This window comes from Leuciscus leuciscus, assembly GCF_965113295.1.
Source record: "Leuciscus leuciscus genome assembly, chromosome: 3".
Lineage (NCBI taxonomy): Eukaryota > Metazoa > Chordata > Actinopteri > Cypriniformes > Leuciscidae > Leuciscus > Leuciscus leuciscus.
In genome coordinates this window covers 48,137,315-48,140,094 of record NC_138727.1, presented here as the reverse complement: position 1 = coordinate 48,140,094, position 2,780 = coordinate 48,137,315, and the positions used below count along the sequence as shown (strand labels likewise).

Genomic DNA, 2,780 nt, shown 5'->3' with positions numbered 1-2,780 from the left:
ACATGCATAAAAACTATAAAAAACAAACAAACATGAGATTAGGGATGATTAAATATTGTAATTGATTGACAGTCCTGTTGGAAATGTAACTATTTCTAGTGCTCAATACCAGTAATGCAGTTTTGGAAGGGTGTTAGCATTCATGACTCACCAGTATAGAATATATAATATTGGTGTTTTCTGGAGAAACATCTGCATCTTCAGCCTTCACCCTGAGCACATCTGAACCCACAGCTGTCGTCTGGAGCAAAAGACACAGTTTACAAAGAGATGTGAGTCTCTGAGTGACCAAACACACTTCTGCTGTATAAAGATGTGACTTTACACACACCTCTGACACTGTGGCACTGTATGTTTTACTCTGGAAGATCGGAGGATTGTCATTGATATCCTGAACTTCTAACGTCCTGATGTTTTTCAGCTGAAATGGAGAATGAAGACTTTATAGTGAAGGTTTATGTGATGAATACTTTGTCTTATTAAATAATTTGATAATGTTTTTGTTTAAACTTACCGACGGGTTTGGGCAAGTGAGTGAATAATACAAAATCCCCCCTGACTAGAAGAAATAAAACACAAAGAGACATGTGGCACTTCATTTCTTTATGAGATTAAAAAAACAAATTTTTTTTTTTGACATTTCTTAATACCACACAAACATAACTACAAGCCGTGTACATTACCAGACACATACCTCCCCCCTTCCGTTATGTAAGTTTATACATTTTCTTTTTCTTTTCCCTTTTGCTTTTGCCCCTGCAGCTATCACTTCATACATACACATAGGCATACACTATCCACACTCATGCATAACATGTTTCCAAACCCATTTCCCCTTAAACACCTTTACCGTGACCAACTAATGTAAATCTCAGATCAACAAAAAGAATTTGCTCAAGATCATTCTATTCAATCAATAATAATACGTTCTTGTGTTTGTCAACTGTCTTGTCCCTCTGTTGTCTGTCTGTCACCATGTCGTGTCTTATATGTTACGTGTTACACTCTGTACGTGGTGCTATAATCCCCCCTCCCCTTATGTACCCAGGGTCTCACTAAACTGGGTGAATGGTTACGCACTGTATATAAATCTATTGTCTGTTATTGTAACATATTGTGTGTATATTTTTTGACGGGCCAAAAAAAATAAAAAAATAAAAATTAAAAAAGTTACTACCAACTATTAATGTTAATTTTAATGTTAATGACCAGTAAATAATAAATTCCATTGAAGATGGAATTACTAATAATTACTTCTATATATACTTCTCTCTCTCTCTAACACTTATATATATATATATATATATATACAGTATATATATATACAGTATATATATATACTGTATATGTTGATCAGTGAAGAACAAACCTCCTTAAGTTTATCAGCGTCCAGTGGTTTGATGGTTCGTACAGTAGCGGTTGAGTCTCCATTAGAGTAAACCAGCTCCAGAAATGTCACACCAATGGGAAAGCGATATTCCTCCAGCACCAGACGATCATCAGGTCCGATATTAGTGATAATCTCTACATCTCCTGAAGGCCAGATCAAATACATACTCTGACACACAATCTAAACATAAATGCTAGATAATTCCAGAATTGTTATTGCATTACTACTATTGTAATATTAACAAGCAAATGCATTTTAAATGACCACAGTGTTTTTTTTTTTTTTTAATATCAATTATTTTAAGTCTAAAAAAAAATCATATAATTTACATTGAAATAAAATAATCAAAATTTTTGCTTGCAAATGTGAAAAGAAGCATCTAATATTGTGGACATTTCTCACCTTCATATCCCTCCTGGATATTCCCTACTTTTTCATTGGATCCAGCTGCACAGTTTATAGGTAAAGTACCTTAAACAGAAACAAGTTATTGGTTTGAGGACTTAACAAACAGCTTTAAGCCTGAATAAGGTAGCACAAAATACACTAAATCACACAATACAGTAAAACAATATGTATAACAATTTAAACATGAGCATACGATTCATTTTCATTTCCATTACTTTACTGATATGCTGGTGACATATAGTAGACAGTTGTCATTCTAATCTCGGATTGGATAACTAATATTACTCCAATTTTCAAAATCGTGTCATTTTATCGTAAATCATTTCACTTATATTATTGAATAAAGTGGGTTCCTATTAAATCCTGCATTTTACTTTATTAGAAGACCTTTGTCCTGTAAAACAGGCTTTTTAACAGACAACAGCTAGAACTAAATATATAGAAGAACTAGATATATCTTATAAAAGTAAGTTAGGCCTCACATCCAAATGTGTGAATTTAAAATGTTTATTTCAGCTGGTTATGAATGAATTTTCACTTACCAATAGCACTCCTTACACTGTGGACATGAAGACAAGCTGAAATAAATAAAATAGAGAATAAATCCATCTTTTCCATAATTCACTGCACAAGAGAATGCATTTCTCTCTCTGAGCTGTTCCTTTTTGTATGCCATAAACAGTTATCTGTTGTCTGTTTCTGGTGTAAGCAAGTATCAAAGGTGCTTCATAAAGGCCAATAATGAGGAGAAATGTGGGAGGGATTGTACGGAAATAGTTTCATGTTACAAGTTTATTTGAGGAAATCTGAGATTTTAAACCGATAGACTTTGCTATTGACTTTTACTTGGTCTCTTGTATCACCCTCACACCCTGCACTTACTCAGATCAGATTACTACTACTACTTTAAAAAAAAGTATATATATCCTATATCCTTTATTCCATGTTGCTACTGCCAACACAATCAAAGTTTATCTTATCA

The 2,780-nt window shown here is 33.3% G+C and overlaps 1 protein-coding gene across 1 annotated transcript; it reads right to left on the bottom strand.

Moving 5' to 3' along the window:
* Positions 1–216: 216 nt before the first annotated feature.
* Positions 217–2,440, bottom strand: LOC309495764 (uncharacterized protein). Its single transcript, XM_082165614.1, has 6 exons — positions 2,341–2,440; positions 1,793–1,861; positions 1,370–1,533; positions 511–559; positions 332–421; positions 217–241 (listed from the first exon to the last, which is right to left on the bottom strand). The coding sequence occupies exons 1-5, from the start codon at positions 2,414–2,416 to the stop codon at positions 381–383; spliced, it is 399 nt and encodes a 132-aa protein (XP_082021740.1). The 5' UTR covers positions 2,417–2,440; the 3' UTR covers positions 217–241; positions 332–380.
* Between the last annotated feature and the right edge of the window lie 340 nt (positions 2,441–2,780).